The sequence below is a fragment of the Lytechinus pictus genome, chromosome 9, assembly GCF_037042905.1.
Source record: "Lytechinus pictus isolate F3 Inbred chromosome 9, Lp3.0, whole genome shotgun sequence".
NCBI classification, from domain to species: domain Eukaryota; kingdom Metazoa; phylum Echinodermata; class Echinoidea; order Temnopleuroida; family Toxopneustidae; genus Lytechinus; species Lytechinus pictus.
The window spans coordinates 6,270,516-6,294,435 of NC_087253.1; the positions used below are offsets into that span (position 1 = coordinate 6,270,516).

At 36.3% G+C, this 23,920-nt stretch overlaps 1 protein-coding gene across 2 annotated transcripts; it reads left to right on the plus strand.

Annotated features, from left to right (window-relative positions):
- Window positions 1-832: 832 nt before the first annotated feature.
- On the plus strand, window positions 833-19,458 carry LOC129267920 (uncharacterized). 2 transcript variants are annotated; one of them, XM_064104564.1, is made up of 5 exons: window positions 833-959; window positions 5,609-5,692; window positions 7,527-7,638; window positions 9,932-9,947; window positions 11,750-19,458. In XM_064104564.1, exons 1-5 carry the CDS (start codon window positions 939-941, stop codon window positions 11,937-11,939), a joined length of 423 nt encoding a protein of 140 aa, XP_063960634.1. In that variant the 5' UTR covers window positions 833-938; the 3' UTR covers window positions 11,940-19,458. The 2 variants fall into 2 exon arrangements, with proteins under 2 accessions (XP_063960634.1, XP_063960635.1); XM_064104565.1 differs by having other exon boundaries at window positions 7,530-7,638.
- Window positions 19,459-23,920: the final 4,462 nt, after the last annotated feature.

Sequence of the window (23,920 nt, forward strand, 5' to 3'; positions counted from 1 at the left end):
GAGCAACTTTTCAATAATTGGTTGACAGAATGATAATTGTCTTTCAAATTTAATGGGAGAAATTGTGGCGAGTGAGCGTAGGGGACGAGCCTTGAAAAATGTTGCTTCAATTTTTAGATTAATATGTATATATTACAGTGGATTAAAGGGTAAATTATCAGTAAACTTTAGAAGAAAAGGAAAAATAAAATATATATAAAAAGGGCAAAAAGGGATTAAGTAGTCAAAATTTGTTCAATGAAAAATTGTTTGCTCACTGGTTAAAGGTGAGATGACAATAAACAAAAATAGGATCATGGTTGTCTGGAATAAAGATTCTATGAAAATGGCCATGTAGACTTCCAAAAACATTGAAATAGCACAATGATGCATATTGCCTATGGAAAGGAAATATTCACGCCCATGCTCCAGGCTGAAAATAATGTGATTTGAACAGATAAAGAAAAATCAGACAAGCAAAACACAAGGAATAACAAAGTTATAACATTTAGAAAAGATGCATTATATTAATTTCAATGCATGCTAGACTAATGAGATGCATTTTTGATTACCATTAAAAAAAAAAATCAAGATTGTTATAGGGCATTAATCAGGGCGGTTTCAATAAAGGATAAAGTTAACCTAAACGAAAGAAATATAGGTGATGTAAAAATATGAAGTACATGTAAATTTGGGGACGTGTTGTTTCTAGAATCTACATTTGAATTGAAATATATTTTTTGATGGAATTGGATTCAAAGGTTGTTTTGCAATTTTGATTATGATGTAAAAGCAGCTGATCGACAATTTATTCACTTTCTTTTTTTATTTGGTTGTTGTTTTTATACTGAAGAAGCATTAGAGGATCCATACCTTTAGCTTGGTGGACGAGCATGCGCGTTAACTCTGAGCGATCAAGATCGTATACATGCAAAATCAACAGCAGATTTTCAGATTAAATGCAGCTTACCACTCAAAATGTAAGTATTGTGAGAAAGTTATATAAAATGATAATACTTATTTTTGAAACTGATGAAGTAATTAATATTTGTATTTCAAGTTTTATCAGGTAATCTTAGTTGTCATTTATTTTCAGCCAATTTAATTTATTAAATGATAAAAAACATGCCATCGATGTCTATGGATGGGACCGATATGAGATTCTCGTTGACGCGCAGACGATTGTAATGGTTGAGTAAAACTTTCAATTTTATTGCATTTCATGATGTATCTAAAAAAAAAGTGGATGTACAATACAATGCGATTCATCCAACACTGAAAAAGTTTTTAATGTAATTTCATTTCATGTTATCTATTGATATGACAAATTTTTGTAGTTTAAACCCCAGACTTTGGATTTTCGAACCCTGTTGCCATAGTCAACAAGGACACCGTGGCTGAATCGTCTCTTTCGAATTGACCTGCATCATCGTCATAAATGTTCTTAATTTGCACAAAATCATAAGGGTTTCTTTATAATTCTGGTCTGATTACTAGGATTGGGTGGGGGTGGTCCTCCATCCGTCTTCCTGGTTACACTTCGTAATTCCGAAGGTTCTTTATTCCGAAGGTTCGTAATTCCGAATCACGAAAATTGCCTATACCTCGATGTTCGTTAATCCGAAAACGTAAAAGGGTTCGTTAATCCGAACATTTGTGGCGTTATTCCGAAGGTTCGTTAATCAGAAAACGAAATAAGGTTCGTTGTTCCGAAGGTTCGTTAGTTCGAAAACGAAATAAGGTTCGTTAATCATTTCGTTTTGGACTAACGAACCTTCGGAATTACGAACCTCATTTCGTTTTCGGATTAACGAACCTTCGGAATTACGTACCTCATTTCTTTTTCGGACTAACGAACCTTCGGAATTACGAACCTTATTTCGTTTTCGGATTAACGAACCTTCGGAATTACGAACCTCATTTCGTTTTCGGATTAACGAACCTTCGGAATTACGTACCTCATTTCTTTTTCGGACTAACGAACCTTCGGAATTACGAACCTTATTTCGTTTTCGGATTAACGAACCTTCGGAATTACGAACCTTCAAAATTACGAACCTTCGGAAATACGAACCTTCGGAATAACCGAACCTTCGGAATAACAAAGCTTCGGAATTACGAATGTATGCGGTCTTCCTGACCTGTTTGGTGTAGTTTGAGAATTATGTTTTTTCGCGGCAAGGTGCATTCTTTTCCACTGCTCCTTGATTTGTTGGGTTGACCATCTTTTGCTAAATCTGGCATGGAAATTGCTTGTAATATCCAGCCACCCTTTTGATTTTTCTGTGTTGGCTTCCCAGTCAGTTTGCCGACTCAGGATAATTTCTTTTTGCTCAGCTATGAGCTCGAGAAGCATGTTGCACTCCGTGATTTGCCAATTTCGTTTACGGTAGCTCTTGCTCTGCCTCTGCAAGCTGGTGTGGAATCCATTTTGAGAGTAGCAGACTACATATGCTCTATTGAGCATGCTCAGAACCAAAATAAAACCATAGTTTAAACCATGGACTAAAGAAACCATCGTTGGTGAAATAGAGATGGGGTTTAAAATTCCTTTGTGAATTTGGGCCATAGTGTCTATCGTGTGTGCCCCCCAACCCACCCCTTGGGGTTGATGCTTGATACGCGTTTGGTGGGTTTGCACTATTCTAAATATTGAAAGGCTCTTTTAAACAAACTCTTCATTCTAAATACATTTTCAAATTACTTTGTCATTAAAAGTCAACATACATACAGAGATGTATTATACCTTTTGTTAAAGCTTGCACAAAGGAATTATGATTTCCATCATTGCATTGTGTGTATAATAGGCAGTCTCTATGCAGTAGCCTGTAATCTTTATTGATGTACATCATGTGCATGTATTTTTAATACAATTTTGTTTGTCTTTCATGGTTTATTGCAGATTTTCTAGTTCGCTAAATTGATGCTTGTTGCCATGGTAACATGCTGTTTGGAACTGTTTTGAACAGTGGCTTCATTAATTTATAACAATGGACTTGATGAATAAAAAAAAAGCGTGCTAAACCATGCCAACAAGCATCAGTTTGGCGCACTGTGACAAAAACCAGCATGCATCAGCATTAGACATTTTTTTTTCTTTGCATACATACATGTATAATTCATACATGAATTTTTCATATTCAACTGATGGTTTCCAAAACCACCTTTGTGAATTCGGGCCATTGTATTTAGGTGTATGATACCAAGGTCAAAGTCTAACAACATCTGTTGCTTTGTGATTTCGCTAACATGCTTCATTTAATGTGTGACAAACAATTTGCATATGGGGTGGAGGGATGTAGGAAGGAGGAGGGGGAGTAAGGGGGTTGGAGGGAGGGGGTTGGAGGGAGGGCAGGAGGGAGGGAGGGGCGGGCAGGCATAGGGAAGGGGTGGAGAGAGGGGGTTGGGGCAGTGCAGACTTTCCTTGATTGTGAGTGTGAAATGTCCCTAAAAGATGTCAGTCATGGAGGTAACATAGAGATAGGGGAAAGGTAATTTGCTTTCTCCCCAGCCTCTGAGTAGTCTGCAGACACAGACCCTTGTTGAATGGCATAATACATTATACTACATTGTATATACCAGGCTTTAAGTAAGTATAGCGGGAATTATTCATCCTAGGTTTGACTGGCATTACTAGTGATTATGCCAGCACAAACTAGGATGAATAATTCCCTCTATACTTTCGAAATAAAGTTAAGAACGACTTTAAGAACGACTGGTGGTCCTTTCTTACGCGCTATTAAACCATCGCAAATGAATATTTTTCTCTTGATATGCTCATAAAAATCCCTGGAAACTGAAAAAGGAACCCTGGAAATCCACATTCATCTAATAATGTTAAAGCTTATAATATTGCAGATTTAGTCTTGCATTAAAATAGCAAGTACAAAAGTGGTGGGGCAATGTCAGCTATTTCCATGTACAAGTGGTCACTCACACCCCGTAGTATAGACAGGCTGGGGGTTATATGTTGTCTTTGAATCGGTTTATTTTCAATTGGTCTAATGCCAATTCGCCCAATTTCCAACTTGTCTACTTATCATTTGGTCTACCATCAGTTTGTCCACCATCCACATGGTCTAATTGCCATTTCATCCACTCCATTTTGTCTTGTAACCAGTTGGTCCAATAGCCATTTGGTCCACCATTCGGTCTAATCGGACTTAGCGTTACTTGGGTGAAATGAATGAAAATAAAATGAATATTACACCAACTGATTATCAGAAGAAATGATCATAGATGAAATGGTGATTAGACGAAGTGACGATTGGACCAAATGGTTATTGGACTAAACAGTTGTTAGACTAAATGTTGATGGACAGGATGGCAGTAATAAGACTATTAGACCAGAGTCTAAATGGACGAGTTGGCAGTAGACGAATAAGCCAGTTCACGGTTAGCTCATGATCAACTTTTCTCCAATGACCTTTGTGATTTTTCATTAGGATAAGCACTATCAATTTCGAATGTAGATGTTGCGTAAGCTTTACCTGTAGAGTATTCAAATTCTAAGAACAAAAGGCATTGTATAGACCAGGTGACTAGAATAGTACATCAGGGATAAAGTTTGGAAATCTGTTTTATTGTCTGCCTTTGGCACATTTGACTATTGTTTAGGCTACTGTCAAATACCAGTGATTATGAAGGCTCTATTTATTACTCTTCAGCTTGGATGTGATAAATATTTTGAAAGGAATACATGAATAATCATCAAATCACAAATGCCTATGTCAGTGAATTTGAGAGCCACCTTCATGGTTGTCTCCAATGACCTTTTTCTGCTCGTGCGCAGTTTACAACCGTGAACAGGCTTATTGGCAATTTACCTTTGAAACAGGTATGTCTGTAAAACTATGATTGTCAGAAAAGTAATGCTTGCTGTGTGATTCAAATCAAATGTAACATTGTTTCACCTCATAATTGTTTTTTCATTTTTCTGGCTACCCTTAGCTTTTCTGATCTCTACTCTCCTTTGGAATGCTGAAAGATACTCTACCTAAAGGTCTACCCCCAAGATCTACCTTGAATGCTCTACCAAAAGTTTGACGAATTAGAAAAGAATTGGGTCGTCCATGACTTGAGCCACCCGCAAGGGTCAAGATAGATCTACCGGGCTGTTTGTGGGCTTGACCGTTGACCGATTGCTCGGCTCTGAATTCCGTATTGACGATTTTGAGCAGAGTATGTGTTGTTTACATCAAAACAAAAGAGATGGTGTCGTCACTGTGTCTTGTTTTATGTATTGTATGTATGTAAAATCAGGATCAAACATGAATTCCAATTGGTATCTGATTTGAACACGCACCTTGTGTAAAATGCAAGAATATTCCTGAATACTATTACAAGTGTTGCCCCAAAACATCCTTTATTGATGATGTTTATTGACGAGACATACAAATTTATCCAGGTAATAATTATTTATGTTGTTGGCTCTATACAAAGATGCCAACTTTTTTTATCAAGTATGAAAGTATTTCACCTCTCAAAACTGTATTGTGCAAATGTCTATTATAGAAAGTTGAAAATTAGTTGGTAATCTATTTTGTTCTATTATTTATTCTAAATGATCATGTTTGCCTTCTGGGCTGGAGTAATGGTTGTTTCTTTTTCTTTTTTTTTTTCTTTCTAGGATGCCATCAAGCACGAGAACGGACGAGAAGTGAATGGCCAGAATATCGTGGTAGAATGGGCCCGGGGACCGAAAAGGGGATTTGTGAGTTGTTTTTCTCTCTCTTTCTTTTTTCTCAATTCACTTCATATTTACAGTAATTCTGAGATAGAGCCTGGAGAGAAATCGTGGCAGATGAATGAATTACTCTACCCCCCTCATCCCTTCTTTTGCAATTAATCCACAATTCACAAAAATGTTTTTTGTGGTATTCTATGACTTCTCTATCTTTCTTTTTCTTTCTGTTGATGTCAAAATTTTGTACAACATGTTGCGTTTGTGGAATATTATTGTACCCGCACATTGGATAAAGAATTTCTAAAAAAGATTATTTCATTTTGATATTTGAATGCCATCCAGTGGATAATCCGTGCCACATCACTGACGTTAAAGGACAAGTCAACCCTAACAAACAAAAAAATCCAACAAGCATAACACTGAAAATTTAATCAAAACCGTATGTAAAATATGAAAGTTATTATTGATTTGATTGGTTGGGATTTTTACCTGATTGCTAAGAAAGCATGAATGCTTGTAAGCAAGCAACCAGAGGACCGACGGCTTAAGGTCCCCTCTGAAGGACCTGGTAATGAGGATTAATGCCTTACCAAAGGGCAATAGCGCACCAAGTGTGAATCGAACCCGGGTCACCGGAATACGAATCCCCCCGCTCTACCGACTGAGCTATCGCGCCTCCTATTACAATTTGAAGTCATATTTAAAGGAGAATGAAACCCTTGAAACCAGCTGAATCCATATCAAAGAGAAAAATCAAAGAAACATATTGTTGAAAGTTTGAGGAAGATTGAATGAATAATAAGAAAGTTATGAGCATTTGAATATTGAGATCACTAATGCCATGTAGATCCTCCCATTGGCAATGCGACCAAGATCTGTGATGTCACACACGTACAACTCCCTCATTACTTTAGTACTTATTTCACTTATATTCTCATTTTTATAGAGTCTATCACAAGGTGAGGTGTTCTCTTTATGAGAGGACAAGTACAGAGGTTTCACAACATTATATCATTGATAAATCGTTTGTCATATGATTAGAATGAGCAAAAAGAGATGTTTTGGGGTATATTTTCAGTTTGTCATATGATTAGAATGAGCAAAAAGAGATGTTTTGGGGTATATTTTCAGTGTCCAAAAGGGGAGAGTTGTTCATCTGTTACATCATAGATCGTGGTCGCATTGCCAATGGGAGGATCTCCATAGCATTATTGATCTCGACATTCAAATGCTCAAATGCTCTTCTATTGCTAGTCCTATTTTACTCAAACTTTTGTTGATCTTATTCTTTGATTTTTCTGCTTTCACAAAAGCTAACTTGCTCCAAGAGTTTCATTCTCCTTTAATTTTTTCACAAAATAGTTATATGCACATCCTGGTCGGTATGCAAATGGGGAGACTCATGATGTCATCCACTCACTATTTCTTTTGTATTTTATTACATGACATATGAGATTTTCTAGTTTTTCCTCATTGTCAAGTGAACAGCGATTAATTCCTCCCTGAACATGTGGAATTAGCATTTTCTAATACTAAATGGTTTGGTAAATTTGGTCCTTATTGTCAAATCTGTAAAAGATGAAATATTGTATAATTCAAACAAAAGAAGTAGTGAGGGACATTATCGTCTGTCTCATTTGCATGTCACTGAGTGGTGCATATCACTGTTTTGTAAAATATAAGCGAAACTTTAAAATGTCATAACTTTTATTATTTTCCATCTTATTTTGATGAAGTTTTCACCATTATTCTTCTTTGATTTTTCTCTATTCAAATCAACTTTTTTCTGGGATGGACTTGACCTTTAAGATTATTGATGGAATTGCTCTTCTTCTCTTTCCTCATTTCTCTTCTTGCCTAGAAGGATGATGAATGCTATCGGTGCGGACGTCGAGGTCATTTTGCCCGGGCTTGCCGAGACGGAGGAGGCGGTGGAGACTGGGGCCGAAGACGGGGAGGCGGAGGCGGAAGAGGTGAGTTAGCGCCCTCTTGTCCGACTGCTACATCAGGGCTTAAGTGAGGATTGACGGCCAAAGAATGTCTTTGTAAAGGATATGGAAATTTTTTCTAAATTGGATGCTTTAAAAATTCACCAAACTTCTGATGTGGGAGCTTTTTTGCATAGACATCAAACTTTTCTGCTGAACAATTAAAAAGAAGAAATTTTGGTGACTCAGATTTTGAATCTTGTGCGTGTTTGGAGGATAACCTGCAAATTTTGGACTTTGCCTAGTTTTGTGTTTATTCCATTGTTTGTATTTGTTTACATGCGCCCTCTACAGGGTACTTTTCTATATAGGTGTATTAGAAGACAAATTAGAATTTTTTTTTAAAGACAGAAACATCTCCTAGGCCATTGAAAGGGGATTGAGGTGGCTGAGGCCAATCAAACTTCACAAAAATCACTGTTTTTATAGGCTAAAGAAAGTAGTTGCATCAAACAATTATATTATGAAACAGTCTTTTAAATCAAGATCGTGGTGGAGCCGTGGTGAAGTGGTTCTGACCCTCGCCTTGTAAACAGAGGGTCGTGTTTTTTAATCCCACCGCGGTCTGGCGTCCTCTGGCAATGCGTTAATCCACACTTTGCCACTCTCAACCCAGGTGCTGAATGGGTACCCGGTAGGATGTGAAAGTCATTGTAGCTTGTCCAGTACTGTGTGCGCCTCACCGGCGACTGACTGGAATACTCCCCAGGGAGTGGGGGATGTGCTCACATTGTGTGCGGGAATGACAGATTGAATCCGATGACCGGGGTAATAATATATCTGTAAACAGTAAAGCGCTTAGACACGTCGTTCTGATGTATTAATCGCTATATAAAAGCGGATTATTATTATTTATTATTAAGATTGTCACCATATAACGTAGATTTAAACTGGTACTCTTTAAATGTAACCTTGTCTTTGTGAAATCATGAAATCTTAGCTGAAAACCAGTAATTCTGATGATTACTTTAAAGTCAATACAGAAAAGCATATGTGGGACAGTGTATAAATATTGCTTGGAAAAATGCCCAACATTTGATGGAATTCCGTGCTTGTTTTGCTCATTTCTCAGCAGCACCACATTTTCTTCCAGAGCCGTTTGGGACATATTTCTTATATACGCATGCATTCAAACACATGTTTGGTCATTTTATTGGATTCCGTTTGAACTCCTTTAGAGATCGCTACCACAACTGGCATTTATCTTTAATGCATCTTTTGTTTATAAACCCCCCTGTAATAAAATACCCTCAGCCATTGGCAACATTCAGGGCCCTGATCATGAAAGTGATTAGAAATAAGAAAGTTTGAAAAAAAAATCTCTTTAAAAATGAAAAATATAAGAAAAACTCCCTTTTCAAGGCTGCCAAGTGTATCTGATTGTCAGGGAGACTCCTTGAAAAGTGACTGATTTTCGAGGAAAAACTGCAGATTTTTTAACATCTTCCTGATTCATACAGTACATGGATGTATTGAATTGGATTGTGTGTAATTGAAAAAAGATCCCCCTCCTTCATTGGTAAATTTTCAGTTCAGTTTCTGTTTCAGTTTAGTTTATTTCACTTCCATTTTCTGATAATAAACATAACAAACATATATATACATATGTATAAATGTACAAAACAGAATAAGTGTCATAAGAATACTTCAATAATCAAATAACAAATTCGTAGGAAATAGATGAAATGTATACAATTTTTGTTCAAGATACATTTTGATGATTAGACAAATTATAGATTACAGTTAGCATGTGAAAATGAAAATGAGGGACTTATTAAAAAGCGAAGCTTGTAATTGTAAGTCCCTTAGGATAAATTTGTAGTAATCTTAATCGTATGTAATTAAAAGTAAAGTAAGACAATCTAGACCATATATGAAGAACGGCAAAATAGGTTTGAATAACAAGGAAAGAAAGGGGGGGGGGCAGTAACTACATAGGTTGGGGGGATAAGGGAATATTAAATAACTGGGGGAAAAAACAAAACAAAAAGAAACGATTATGTGCCCAGCAGAAAAGGAAAGGGGAGGAGAAAGAGAAATAGGGCCGAGAGGCAAGTATCGTGGAAAAGATAAAGCAGTTCATGTGTTTCATACATTGTACTCATTAAGGAATGAGAGTTTTAGGTGTTTTTTGAAGGTGTTTATATTTCTATATTGTTTAAGGCTTTTCCAGTATTTGGGACCTGAAAGGTGAATATTGAAGGGGGTAGCTGTGCTATTTACAACTATCACTGTAGATTATGAAATTAATCTTTCTGTTTTTTCTTCCTTTTCACAGCATATGGGTATTCCAGGTGAGTCAGAATTCCTCTTACACAAATTCTTATGTCATGATTGTTAAATATTGAATTGACCCCACCCCACCCCCCCCCCGTAAGAACCTGGGGAGCGATTCATCAATATTTTTGTCTGACGAGTTATCAGTCTTCAGTCGTAGAAAGAGTTACCATTGATCCGATCAACCTCAAGTATATGGAAATCCGTCAATGTCATATTTTTTTCTTTAGGAAATTTGCTCAATGTCCTTTGAAAACAAAGAAGAGCATACTGTATAGTATTGCCAAGAAAACAGTGAATGTATAGATAGATATACAACATATCTCTAAAATATTTTGGACAAACATGTATTTTAGATGTTGACGTTGCTTGCTTTCCATAATTGTGGTTGATTGGATCAATCGTAACTCTTTGTAAGACGGGGCCCTGACAGCTTTCACTGAAAAGCAATGCTACTTTCATAATGGTAACTCTCATATACAATGGGTATTGTCAGATGTTGGTCCTTTCTTGAGATGTAGCCCAGAGAATTCAGGTGAAAGGGTCATTCCATGCCAATTCACCCAATGAATATGCAATTCTCTCTCTCCTCTTTGTCTCAATTAATTTAGAAAGTGCCTTTTCTTTATAAGTATATTTTGTTAGATAGAAAGATTAGATAGATAAATGGTTTATTAATAAAAACAAGACATCGCGGCTAAGGCCGAATTGCGATGTACTACAAGGTAATAATGACAAAAACAATATTCAAACAGTAACATAGATAATTACAAAATAAATATTACAAATAAAGTATTGTATTGAAACTAATTGTGCTGTGGAATTCTAGAAAGAAATATTAACTGACAGTGAATTGTGTGTCTGGGAAATGAATAGTGTGTATTGCATTGTAGTATTCAAGTATAATAAAATCGGAAATAATTAACAAATTAAAGGGAAACATTAAACAAATTGGCAAGAGGTATTTCAAATGACGAAAACATAAAATGATGAAGGAATAAAAACTATATGATTCATGCATGTGCTATTATGAGTTAATGAAAAAGTGGGTAGCGTATGTGTTAATAATTCGTTTAAATAGTGTACTGCCAGTTTCTTTAAATTTTACGTTTATTGATTTTGTTGTATAACTGTGATTTTCTTTAACGTTCTATTGTTTTACCACTTTGCATAATGCAGGGTCTGAAGCACCCCATGTTTTCAGAATTTGTTTTAACAAAATGGGTATGAACTTCAACTTTCAAACGGACATTTTGTCATAACAAGTTGACCAATCTTCCTGAAACTGGTACTGTTTAAAAGGAAATTCAGAGAGGAATCCACTATATGCATCAAATTAAAGTACTGGAGCATTTTCATGAAAATTGGTCAAGTAGTTGCAATGCAATGACCATTTGAAAGTTGAAGCTCACATCCAGTTTTGTCAAAACAAAGAGAAAAGGGCAGGCCAAAGCACAAGAACCGACGTGCTGTACGCACTATTTTGTTTTTGTTTTTTTGCTTGGCCCATGTGAAATTTCATGTGTACCAAATTTCAATTCTGAGAGGGTAGGGTGCAAACTGGGCGTTGTGGCGTGCGCCTGTAATCCAAGCTATGTGGGGAAGTTACAAACTGAGGCAGAGGTTCGAAGTTCGAGCCTGGTCACGTCTTTTGGATGGTGACGTTAAAGGTTGGTCCCAGAAGTAAATAATCATATCTGATTGATAAATAAGATATCTTGAAGTTGTAATACTTTCAATGTAAAAATTAAGTTGGATAATTCATTGCTGAGTTGCGCTTATTGTTGGTTATCAATTAATCTCTTTTTTGTGAACGTAGACGCCGTAGCCAAAGCAGGAGCCGAGACCGTAACAGGAGTCGCAGCCGTAGCCCTGATCGCCGCAGACGTTCATCTCCGCGATCCCGAAGCCAAAGCCCTCGGAAATACAGTCGTTCTCCATCGCCTCAGCGATCAAACGGTCACCATCACAGCCGTTCCAGAAGCCCTGATAGGGGCAGATCGCCTTAGTAATGCTTCAAAGTGGGAGCAGTACCTTCAAAGAAAGTATAGATATATTCACCTGCCTTTTTATTGTTGGAGGATATATTTCTTCCTCACTTTTGTCCACACAATCGAGTTCACGTTTTTATATCAAGATGATAACATTTTTCTACTTGTATGTTACCATTGTAAGTGTGTTATTAAGATGATAACATTATTCGTACATGTGTGTTACCATTGTAAATGTGTTATAAATATTATATGACAAAAATTATGATGCTTGTCGAAGTTCTGAAGCAATACCACAATTTTTGCTAGGTTCTCCAGCAACTTGATTCGTTTGTCCGTTGACAGTTCAGCACCCATACCAACATTTTTTTCTTTAGAATTTATAAAAATAATAACACTGGCATACTTTCCTTGAGTAGCCATTTTTAGTTCTGAAACTGTTTTCCCAGCAGGCCCTGCTATTATTATTACCACGGCTTTAGCTGGGCTGCCATATAGGTGCTCAAGTATTCAAGGAATTTCTTCCTACTGGGTACCCATTCACCTCACCTGGGTTGAGAGCAGCACAATGTGGATACATTTTTTGCTGAAGGAAAGCTCTCCTTGAGTAGGAATTTGCTCCAAGTCCAAATCAAATCTTACGTCATTTGTTGCAAGTCCGCGTTAAGTCCCACGTCCTTTGGGCATCTAGCAAGTCAACTTGCAAGTCAGCAAAATTTGTAGTTTCAGATAACTTTTTTTTGTGAACAGTACTGTGATTTATGTTGTTATACATACCTTTACCCTCTATCCCGTGGGACACAAGTTAACAATTTATCAATTTTTATAAAGATGAAAGATTGTTTAAGATTTGAATGCTTCATTGGCCAACATGAGAAAGACAAAGATGGATGATACACTATGTTATCACTATTCATATCATGCTGCAGAATTAAAGTCAATATGAACCAGAAGCCTTCAAGGGTCTAGCACCCACTCAAATCCTCAACTACTCATATCTGGTCAGATTCCTTACCATAATGCATCATTCTCAGCAGTTTAGTAGTCTTGTTATATTAGCCCACCTTTATAATACTAAGTAACACACTAGTATGCTTTTCACATTGCATTTCCCTAACCCCATACTATCCTTAGCCCCGGACTGTCCTTAACCCCATACTATCGTTTTGGGGATTCACACTGTCTTTCTTAACCCCATACTATCTGCTTAGCCGGGGTTAATGCCTTAACCCCGGACTATCCCACAGCTCATGAATATTGATGATTTTACCATACAGAGCGCGATTAACGTGCAATTTCGACTTCCGTGATTGGTTATTGCTTAGCCCCACTTTCGCTTAGCCCGGTTTCGTTTCACACTGCATTTCTAAGCACCGCAATTGTGGTGCTTAGCACCACTATAAGCAGGCTAACCCTCCTTTTTTGCAGGGCCAGATAGTACCGTACTGTTAACCGTGCTAGCCCACTTTGCTAAAACGTAGTGTGAAAACGAAGTGGGCTAAGCTTAACCCCAGATATTGGTGGGGCTAAGGCCCCCCCTTAGCCCCACCAATTTCCCGGGGTTAAAGGAGAATGAAACCCTTGAAACCAGCTGAATCCATATCAAAGAGAAAAATCAAAGAAACATATTGTTGAAAGTTTGAGGAAGATTGAATGAATAATAAGAAAGTTATGAGCATTCGAATATTGAGATCACTAGTGCCATGTAGATCCTCCCAACGGCAATGCAACCAAGATCTGTGATATCACACACGTACAACTCCCTCATTACTTTAGTACTTATTTCACTTATATTCTCACTTTTATAGAGTCTATCACAAGGTGAGGTGTTCTCTTTATGAGATGACAAGTACAGAGGTTTCACAACATTATATCATTGATGAATCGTTTGTCATATGATTAGAATGAGCAAAAAGAGATGTTTTGGGGTATATTTTCAGTGTCCAAATGGGAGAGTTGTACGTGTGTGACATCACAGATCTTGGTCGCATTGCCAATGGGAGGATCTCCATAGCATTAGTGATCTCGACATTCAAATGCTCATAACTCTTTTATTGCTAGTCCTATTTTACTCAAAGTTTTGTTGATCTTATTCTTTGATTTTTCTGCTTTCACAAAAGCTAACTTGCTCCAAGAGTTTCATTCTCCTTTAAGGAAAAAAAGTACAGTGTGAAAAGCATATAATTCACCACTCCATACGTTCATACTGCTCTTATCAAGTAGCAAACAAATCTTTTCCCCTCCAATCATTTTAGGTTGCATATACCGGTACACAGGGGCGTCGATCCATTTTTCAGATTGGGGGGGCAAAATCATGAATCAACTTTCCAAGGCGCTCGATCACACAAAACAAACAAACTCACCCACACACACACACACCCTTATATGCCTATATATATATCTATACACACACACACACACCCACACGCACATATATATAAATATGTATATGACTCATGAGATAGAGACACATATCTCACCAACAAATTAATGCGAGCGCGAAGCGCGAGCTGAAATTTTTTTGTATACTGATCTGATAACAGGAAAAAGGTGCCTGTTTAGGACTGTTTGTCATGAGGATACATATCTCACTACACAGATAATGCGAGAGCCGGAGGTGAAATTTCTTTATATTCTGACCTGTAAGCTTGCTATTTTATGCATTTTTGGTACCAATGATTAAGATGGGTATCTAAAAAACAATAGATGCGAGCGCGAAGCGCGAGCTGAAAATTTAGATATTTTGATCAGAAAAAAATTGAGTTTAATGGACGTTTTTAATTAAGAACAAGATATATATCCAACAAAAGATTATTGCAAATCGAACCGCGAGTTATTTTGAGGCTTAGAACTGAAAACGGGACATTCTATTCACCTATTAATCATGAAAAGTATGGGTTTTTGCTACAGAATTGATGCGAGCACGAAGCGCGAGCTGAAAATTTATATATTCCAATCTGAAAAGCGGACATTAGTTGAGCATGATTTTAAATAAAGAACGAGTTGTGTAATTCGATCTCGCTTGCTGATTTCTGTGTAACATTACAATCTTATTTTATTTTTTACACATGTGGAATTATTGGGGGGGCAAAACGATATGTTTGCCCCCCCAATATTTTCATTGGTGGGGCGATCGCCCCCCCTGCCCCCCCAGGATCGACGCCATATGCTAATTTTTTTCATGATGTTATTGATAGTTGCCACAAAAGATTTTTAAGACTTAACTATAAAACATGCAAGCAATAAGGAACCACACATATTGTTGGTCAGTTCTTGTTTCTTCCTTTAATTAATAATAATAATAATTGCAACATTTATTATAGCGCTTAATACAATGTATCTAAGCACCGCATACTATTACCGCGGCTTAAGCACGGCTGCTCTTCGTTGTTGTTTTTTACATATATTCATTTTGCAGATGGTTGCAATTTTCTTGTTTTGCCTCAAAAGATTGTTCTGTTGAATAGCAGTTGCCATATTTTGGAGGATGCAGATTTTGTTTTTGTACTGGGCAATACATGTATATTTTTGAACTATTGGTGTTTCTTGATGGTACTTTCTCTGTAGTCCCGTGTGTACAACCTTTTGTCTTATGTAGCTAAATGTAGAAGATAGCACCTTAAATACATTGACCCGTATTCTGAACTCGGGTTTAAATTAAACTCTGGTTTTAAGTTGTGGTTTAACCATGGAAAGCCAGTTGTTACGTAAATCTCAAACAGTAGAGGTTCAATGTATCAGCTCATTTGACTCCCAAAACATTATCAACTGCCTGGGAAGGATAAGTATGACAGTTGTCTTCACCATTAAAGAATTATTAAAGAGCACAATAAACCTGAGAAGCAATCACTGTAAATAAACTTTTGAAACGTTTGGCTTCCCATAATTTTACCACAGAGTTAGACCATGGTCCAAGTTAAACCCGACGTCAGAATATGGACCATTGATAAGAAACATTACGTATTATTTGATGATGCACACATACTTTTTGTAGTCATGAAGGGATAGCGGGATTAATAAGATATTTTTTTGTTTTGATTTTGTAAATAGCTTTCATACAAAAAATTCATACTTATTTCGAGCATGTACTATAAGACAGTGTATTTTTGCCAAATGATAGAGTTGTAAATATTTTTGTTTCGTATGAGACTGTTGTATGTCGACGAATAGAAATTTGAACCATGTTTCAATTTGATTATTCTGTCATCCAATGCTGCAGCATGAGAAGTAGGAAGGCTTTATGATATGACAATAATATACAAATATTGTGACATTTAAAGGGATACTCCGGGCTGAAGATGTTTAATCTAAATAAAATAGAGTAAAATTCACAGAGCAAAATGCTGAAAATAAGAAAGTTATTGAATTTTACAGATTTGCATTATTCTGGTGAAACAGTTCTTGGCATGTCTTTTTTTAATATTCATGTGGTGGGCTGATGATGTCACATCCCACTTTCCTTTTTCTTATGTTATTACATGAAATCATAATTGTTTCATTTTTTTCATAAATGTGTAAATTTTGTGTCTTCATTTTGATGAATAAGTTGCAGCAATAAATAACTAATGCAGTTTATCAAATTGCTTTAGTTCTTGGTAGAATTTTTTTGAATAAACTTCATTTCATATAATGAAATACAAAAGAACAAGTGGGGATATGTCATCATCAGCCCACCTTATGAATATTCGTGAAGATATGCCTAGAACTGTTTCACCGGAATAATGCAAATCTTTAAAATTCAATTACTTCATTATTTGTTATCCGATTTTTGATCAAATTTTCAATATTTTGCTCAGAGAATTTTACTCTATTTAATGAGGCATAAATATCTTTAGCCTGGAGCATCCCTTTAAATCTCAATGAATAGGCGATATTAGGTTCATGGTATATCTCCCTAACCTATCTTCATGGAAAACATTTGAAGCTGATAATTTTGTTTTCTTTTCATATTTTTGGGGTCTAATCTTCACAACCTACTGGCTAAATCTCCAACTTTGGAAAAGCTTTGCAAACAGGGATTTTCCTGGGATCTTCTTAGCATTTTGGGACCAAAATCGGCCAAGTCCCCATGTATTTTTTCCTGACTGGAACTTTGGAAGTTTTGATATGTTTCACATTGCATTTGTTATGAAACCCAGACCTACTTCAACTCGTCTTATTTTTTTTTATATATTTCAAAATATTTTATTTTCTGTATTTTTCATTTTGTACTTTTGTAGAGATCCTTTATGGAGAAAAATTCTAGCGGAAATATTTCACTATACTTTTATTCATTTATATTTTTGCATGATATGAATATCAAAAATGTTTGTTTAATGTAAATGATATCTGTCTTTCATGATAACCATTTGAGTAAATTCAACTGTTTAGATTTGCCAAAGGAAGGCGTAGGTTATACACACACTCAAAAGCACTCATGTTCTCAAAATACTTTTTAGAATATGTTAGCATTTTTTCCCTACCCATTTGTGAAGCTTTTCACCTGTCCAAGTAGTTTTCTAGGGCGGTCTTGAAAGTATGTACAGTATACACCCTCTGAATATGTTAACTCATTCATAGTTCTTATGTTGACCAGAGTAAAAAAAAAAGTGCAATTTTTCACTTTTTTGTTATCTCTCAGAAAATGTAGGACAGGTGTTTTTTAAAAGAACCTTTTCCTTAAAAATGTTAATAGACGTTTTGCTCTTGACAATAACAAAATCAATGATTTCGGTGAATCAGGAAAAAAATCAAGTCTGCTTTTAAGGTGAAATACTTAAGTCCACTGCTCTGTTTCTTTTCTTTTTTTTCTTTTTTTTTTGTTCAGTATAGCTAGATATTCTATAGAATTTTTAATCCGACATAAGGACTGTAATTCTGAAATGTTTGAGATTCTAAAAGTTTTTCCAAGAATGAAATAAGGTGTGTATACAATAACTAATAAAGTGAGCGAACCTTTCGTCATTTTGAGACTCTCGAACCTTCAGAATACGTAACCTTATTTTGTTTTTGGATAACGAACATTCGGACTCTGCATGTTCAGAATGTTGAGCCTCCAGAGCATTTGAACATTTGTAATAATAATAAACTGTAAATTACCCCAAGTTTTGGGGAACCTGGGCCCCATCTTACAAAGAGTTATGATTGATCCGATCAATCGCAACTATGGACGGCCACCAACGTCAATATCTATTACGCATGTTTGTTCTAAATATTTTCTAGCTGTGATGTCTATTCATGCATTAATTGTTTTCTTGAAAATTCACTGCGCTTCTCTTTGTTTAAAAAGGACATTGTGCAAATTTCATATAGAAAAAAATATGACACTGATGGATTTCCATAGAGTTACGATTGATCGGATCAATCTTTGTAAGACGGGGGCCCTGGTATAAGCATTAAACACAATCACGTGTTGATTGGACGTTTGTTAATCAGATAATAAAATATCGATTGTAATATTTAGTTTTGTTTTTCAGAAGGTTAGTCTGAAAATGAAAATAAAGATTGTGTACGCTGATTAATAAAATAGACAAACTTTTATTCATTTTCATACTGTCGAACAATCTGAATAACGAATCTTATTTTGTTTTTGAATAACAGTAAATCGGACTGTGCATGCTCCGAATGTTGAATCTCCAGAGTATTTAAACTTTTGTATAAATAACAAACCAATGGCGGCGGAAGCCAACAAATTTAGGGGGGACCAGCAACATTTTTTGACAAGCAAAAAAAAAAAGGGTTATCAACAAAAAAAATTTTGTGGTCCAACAAAATATTTTGACAAGCAAAAAAAAAAAAGGTTATCAACTAAAATTTTAGGGGGGGATCGTCCCCACCTCAAATTTAGGGGGGACAGGTCCCCCCTCCCCCGCTTCCGCCGCCTATGTAACAAACTGTAAACTATCCCAATATTCTGGGACACCTGGTAATAGGCATAAAATGTAATCACGTGTTGATTCGACATTCAAAACATGTTCAGACTTCTTTAAGAAGTCATTTTGAAATTAGCTCAAAAGCAACATTTCGTAAACAAGCTCTTTTTATTTTTTTTCTTCAGTTGGATAGGTAGTCAGCTACTTGTTATTTATTTAGAAGATGTTATGTAAGCTTGCCTGGTAAACCAATGTGCGGTATTGCACAAAGCTTTGCGATGAATAGCAAATATGAAAGAACGCTTCTGATTGGTTACTGGTCAGCATTTTGAGCCAAGTGCGCGTGAAACAATGATCTTGATTGGTCAGTCCAGTTAGCGATCGATCGCTAATCTTTACGTTACACTCCCTTGGGATAAAGAATAAGTTATAATACTTAATCTCGGTGATCTAATAAACACTATTTTAGTTAATGTCCAATAACCTTCGTCTGCTCATGCGCAGATTAATTATGAACTGGTTTCTTACACTGTTATTTGAAACTATTATTGTCGATATGTACCATGCAGTTCTATTTTTTTGTCATTACTCTGTTTGACAGCGTTTTGTGCTGGAAATCAAGAGTGTGTTTGCCGAACCTTTATGTGGAAATAAAATGGTATTATATATCTTTGATACATAACCTATATGGGCTATGTTTGAGGTATTTATTATGTGGATTACTGTAAGGGTCGCCAAATGATTTTTTTAATGTGTGTTAGGCAGGGGTGTGAGAGTTCAGATTTTTATCTGATTTCAGAGTTTTTTGTTTTGATTTTCAGCTGAATTTCAGCTTATGTATTTGGCTTTCCTCTGTACAAAAAGTATGGGAGCTCTTTCTATTTCAGACTTTTTCAATACTCTTCAGCTTTTTTCAGATCTTTTTATTTGTGACCACTTACACCCCTGGTTAGGGGAGGGGGGGGGGGGCAGGTGGGCGGTGCGGATTTATGGAGAGGTCGATGGGGTCTTGCCCCCCCCCCCCACACTTAAAAATAAGGAGGGGGGGAGGAAAAGAATGGAAATCAAGAGGGGGGAAGAAAATGATTGGAGGAAAAGGGAGAGAAAGTGAAGGAAAGGAAGGAGAAAGGGAAAGAGAGGGAAGGGAGAGTTGGAGAGGATGAGAAGGAAGAAACGAAGAAAAGGCAGAGAGAAAATGAACTGATGAATGAAGGGGGAGAGAAGAGAAAGGAAGAGATTGAAGAAACGGTGGAGAGAGAGAGAGAGAGAAGGAGAGGGGGACAGTGGGGATTATATGGGGGCAAATGGTTGAAGTCGAAAACAATTCAATTGAATGGTTGTCTGCAAATCCCACTCATATTGAGCATATACTGAGAGAATGTGATCCTGAAGAAGGAGGGATGTTATTTATATTGACAAAATGAAAATAATGATAAATAATGATGAAAATTAATAACAATAGAATATGACAAGTCATCGCCTCGCAATTCTCTAAAATGCAAGCAAGCACCCCCCCCCAATAAAATGAACAACAAACAAACAAAATGAATACAAAAACGGGGGAAAGGGGCAAAATAGAAAATTGTGACACATCTCACTTTAATAATAATAATAGGCATTTGTATTTAGTAGGGGAGAGAGATAGGGTTCCCATGCACCCAAATGATATATTTTTTTAACCTACATTTTTGTAATCCGTAAGATGTGTAGTGAATGAATTTTGATGTTCCCAAAACGAAATATTGTCCCATGGGGTTCAAATTCAAGATGGCGTCCAAAATGGCCGCCATATTCATGGGATTTGGATTTCGTACATAGATTCCGACACAAACATTCATTTGCCACAAAATTAGTGTCATATAAAAGATAAATAAATTTTCTACAAGTTGATACTATTCATGGGTGATGAAATGGTAATTCGGCTGAGATTTTAGTAAGAAAAGTGCAATTTTGAGATTTTTTTTCCAAAAATTTAAAAATTGCGAAATACATGATTTACCATAAATCTAAGGAAAATAAAGAAATCGCCTCGAAAATTTCTAGAAAACTTTCCTAATATACAATTATTAACTGGACGAAATTCCAAATTGATATCATTATTAGTCACAAACTTATTATGTCTCAAACTTGAAAATTCAATTTTCAGAAATTTAGCTTTTTTTACTGCATATCGGAGACTTGGATATATTAATGTATATTGTCACATTTTCAACCCAGAAAATGGAAATAGGCCTTAATAAAATGCGAAATTATCTATTATTTTGTTGGTAGAATTTACTACAATCCCTTTATTCTTCGATTTCAAGTCGGTTGATATAGTTTTTAAAAGAATTAAGACTTTTGGCCAAAATTTGTGTTTTTGGTAAAAAAAATTGCACATGCACTGTTATTGATCAGATTTATTATGAATATCAGTAATAAATGCATAATCTCAACATCCGATATGAAAGATGATGTATCAACGAGAATATTGGCAGGCTTCATGCCACCATGAGTATCTTCATTTGCTTCAGATAGAAGGAAAATGTGCTGAATGTATTAAGCGATTTTGCGCTAAAGTGAAGCCAAAAAGCAACGTCGGTGTGGCAGTCACACCTATGAAAACGATTGCAAAGTGATGAATGGTATGCCATTCAAATAATACAATAGCTCTGATCAGCCTTTCGAATCGATTGTGTTGGTATGACTAACACACCGTAATGTACAGTATAGAATGTGCATGGTAATAGAAATGTATCTGATTCAGAATGATGTAAAGGGAAAAAAGGTGTTTCTGTTACATCATAAAGAAATTTATTTATTGAAGTCTTTTGGAAACATTTATAAGACACACTAGCACTGCAGGGAATAGAGATGAAGTTCTGACATATCAATACATAACTGAAAGGAACATGTCAAAGCTACCCCCACTTTATCTGTATTTTGAATCTATGGCCTGTATTCCTAAATCAGGTCTATCTTCGAACACAAAATTAGTGTCATATGAAATATGAATAAATTTTCTACAAGTTGGTATTAATTATAGGTGATGAAAAGGTAATTCGGCTGATCTTAATAAGAAAAGTGCATTTTGAAATTGTTTTCCCCAAAAATGAAAATTTGCAAAATACTTGATTTACCATATATCTAAGAAAAATAAAGGAATTGCCTTGAAACTTTCTAGAAAACTTTCCTAATATACAATTATTAAGAAATTGATTTTTTTTACTGCATTTTACAGACTTAAATTACTATATTGTCATTATCTTTACCACCCCTTTTCACCACATTGATAAGTTTTTCTAACCTCCACCTTTTCAATCCTGGAGTCGTATACTAAATGAATTTATTTTGATGTTCTGAAAACTTGAATATTGTCCCTTGGCCGCCACTTTGACGGCCATCTTGGATTCTGACAAAAGAACTCTTACAAATATTTTGAGGGTATTCCTAGTATGAGAAATTAATTGAGTGGGTTATCTTTATTCTTACAATTTAAATCAAACAATTCTGATACATTAAAGTGCCAAAAATGACAAAAACCTCTTTCTGTTGACCAATGTAAAGAAGGGGAAGGCATTTTTGGAACATTGAGATGTGTATGGCTGTGTTATTAATCTATTTAATATTTTCAAAAGTAGAAAATGTGGTGACGAATCAGTACCACGGAAAAGGCCTCCTGTAAATTGCATTTTACAACTTCCAACAATTAACTTATATCATGTCAAAATGCAAGCTTTATGGTTCTTAGGGAGGACTTTGACAAACAGACAGTCAATCTTAGAAGTCATTGGCAGGCTCATGTGCTACATTTGGGCGATCTTTTTTAGCTAAAACTTTGTGCCAATGTGATCTTGAAAGATATATTCCTGATCCAGAAGTTGTAAACTTTGGACTGGAAAAGCAATTTTGCTTGTTGCAAAATTCAAGAGAATTTTATTCTCTTTGAGAAAAAAAACATGGAATTTTCTTGGTTGCCATCCTGGCAACCATGATGGCAGTTTTGGTTGCCAACGTCACCCGGGCGACCGCTAATTTCGATTCCTGCTTTGGAGTGGGGATGGTGGATGGAATTTCCCTCACGTGTGATACGTTCCTTCTCAAGATTCCTCCGTTTGGCTTTGATACTTCGTAAGACCTGGGTTCCTCACAGACTTTGGATGCTTTAGCTGGTATCCAAGTGTGTTATCTTGGATGTATAACTCTCACTGGCTGTCCTACATGCAGAGGTGGTAGATCAGAACTTGTCGATAATGCACTTCCTTCACCTTGCCTTGCCTATTCAAGAGAAAATCAGTGGCAGTAGAATCTCTCGAGAAATAGTGACTTGATAATGTGGTTCTGATGGGTCTACCAAATAACATTTCTGCTGGTGATCTAAAGTAACTTTCGACTGGTGTTGCTCTCAGGTTCATCATTGCTAGTTGACTGTCTTGGCCAGTCTGAGAACATTTTGTCAACAGATTCTTGACTGTACGACCCATCCTCTGAGCTAATCCGTTTGATCTTGGATAGTGTGGAGAAGAAGTAATGTGCTTGATATTCCACTTCTTTTTTTCTGCTGCCTTGCTTGATGTTTCTGGCATGTTTCACTCTGCTTTATCAACTGGTCGATGTCCTCGTTGATGTTTGACAAGAACACTGTCTCACGAGCAAGTCAGCTGGTACTTTCGATTCCCATGTGTCCTAGGTGAAGCTGTCCAAGGATATCATTCCTCAGTGACTTCGGTACGATGACTTGACTTCCCGTGAAGAGTATTCCATGTGATAATCCGATGTTATCTCTATACGACCGATACTGCATAAGGGATTTCAATAACTCTTGGATTGTTTCAGGCCAACTCTTAGTAACTATCTGCCATAATGATCTAGGTATTGGATCATTAGCTGTTTCTCTCAAAAGTTCTGTCCTCTTGTGTTTTCCGAAGAGTAATAAGTCGATCGCATATGCAAATCTTTTTCCTAAGAGCAGATGGATTTAACTCTGACACCTAACGGTACATCGCATGCTTCCTTGGGATTACAAAGTCAACTCAATGAATCAGAAAGAATCATGTTGTTTCCAGGTCGGTAATTGACTTGAAACCTGTTTCCTTGGACTTTGATTAAAAGCGATCACTGTAGATGCGGCAGTGCACTTGTAAGATTTTTTCCATATAATTTCCAGTG

What these genes read in the sequence shown, in the direction of transcription:
- LOC129267920 (XM_064104564.1), top strand. Translation starts at nt 939, where the DNA reads ATGCAGCTTACCACTCAAAAT. An exon ending in TGCAGCTTACCACTCAAAAT is followed by an intron (nt 960 to 5,608) that starts GTAAGTATTGTG and finishes TTTTCTTTCTAG; the next exon opens with GATGCCATCAAGCACGAGAA. An exon ending in GGGGACCGAAAAGGGGATTT is followed by an intron (nt 5,693 to 7,526) that starts GTGAGTTGTTTT and finishes CTTCTTGCCTAG; the next exon opens with AAGGATGATGAATGCTATCG.